Genomic DNA, 678 nt, shown 5'->3' with positions numbered 1-678 from the left:
AGCAGGCAGGAACCTGCTCTCCCATGGGGATTCCATTCCCTGCCCTCACTCAGGATTTCCATTGCCCAGTCTCCCTCAGAAAGCCTTTTCCTGACCTCCTTCAGAAATTCACTAGTTGCTCTCCCTGGATGAATTTCATTCCCTGCCTTCTCTTGGGGAGCTCATTGCCTACTCTCCTTCAGTAATTCCACCCCCTGTCCTCTCTTGGGAATTCCATTCCCTATTCTCCCCAGGGGAATCCCATTCTCTGCTCTCCCTCAGGAATCCTATTCCCCGCTCTCGCTTCGCAACCCCACCTCCCTGCTCTGCTCACCCGACAGACCTGAGGAGGCTTTTCCAACCTTCCTTTCACAAATGCCCCACCAAATCCAGACACCTCTCCCCACACACCTGAAGGACCTCTGGCTCCACTTGTCCGTGTCAAGGCCAGGCAGGATCCCAGTTTTCCCGGCCCACAGGACGTTGTCACAGGCCAGGAAGAGGGCGCGGTTCAGGTGGGACAGGGTGAGGCAGAAGCGCAGGACAGGGTCGGGTAGATGCAGCGAGCGCTGAGCCCCCCCCAGGGCCTCGGCCGAGCCCCCCAAGCGCAGCACTGCAGGAGAGGGACACGAGGGGGTCACCGAGAGTTTCCGGATCCCCAGAGCCGCCCTGTCCCCCCTCAAAACTGCCCTGACCCCC

General features: G+C 59.7%; 1 protein-coding gene across 1 annotated transcript in view; it reads right to left on the bottom strand.

Moving 5' to 3' along the window:
- Positions 1-644, bottom strand: part of PEX11B (peroxisomal biogenesis factor 11 beta) — a gene marked incomplete at its 5' end in the record, with an annotated part of 2,335 nt that extends 1,691 nt beyond the window's left edge. The window contains one exon of the mRNA XM_017728873.1: positions 391-644. Coding sequence (XP_017584362.1) covers positions 391-644 — 254 coding nt within the window. The remainder of the gene's footprint in view (positions 1-390) is intronic.
- Between the last annotated feature and the right edge of the window lie 34 nt (positions 645-678).

The sequence above is a fragment of the Corvus brachyrhynchos genome, unplaced genomic scaffold (assembly GCF_000691975.1).
Source record: "Corvus brachyrhynchos isolate BGI_N302 unplaced genomic scaffold, ASM69197v1 scaffold443, whole genome shotgun sequence".
Taxonomy (NCBI): domain Eukaryota; kingdom Metazoa; phylum Chordata; class Aves; order Passeriformes; family Corvidae; genus Corvus; species Corvus brachyrhynchos.
The sequence above is the reverse complement of the archived record's forward strand: the minus strand, read 5'-3'. Positions and strand labels throughout refer to the sequence as shown.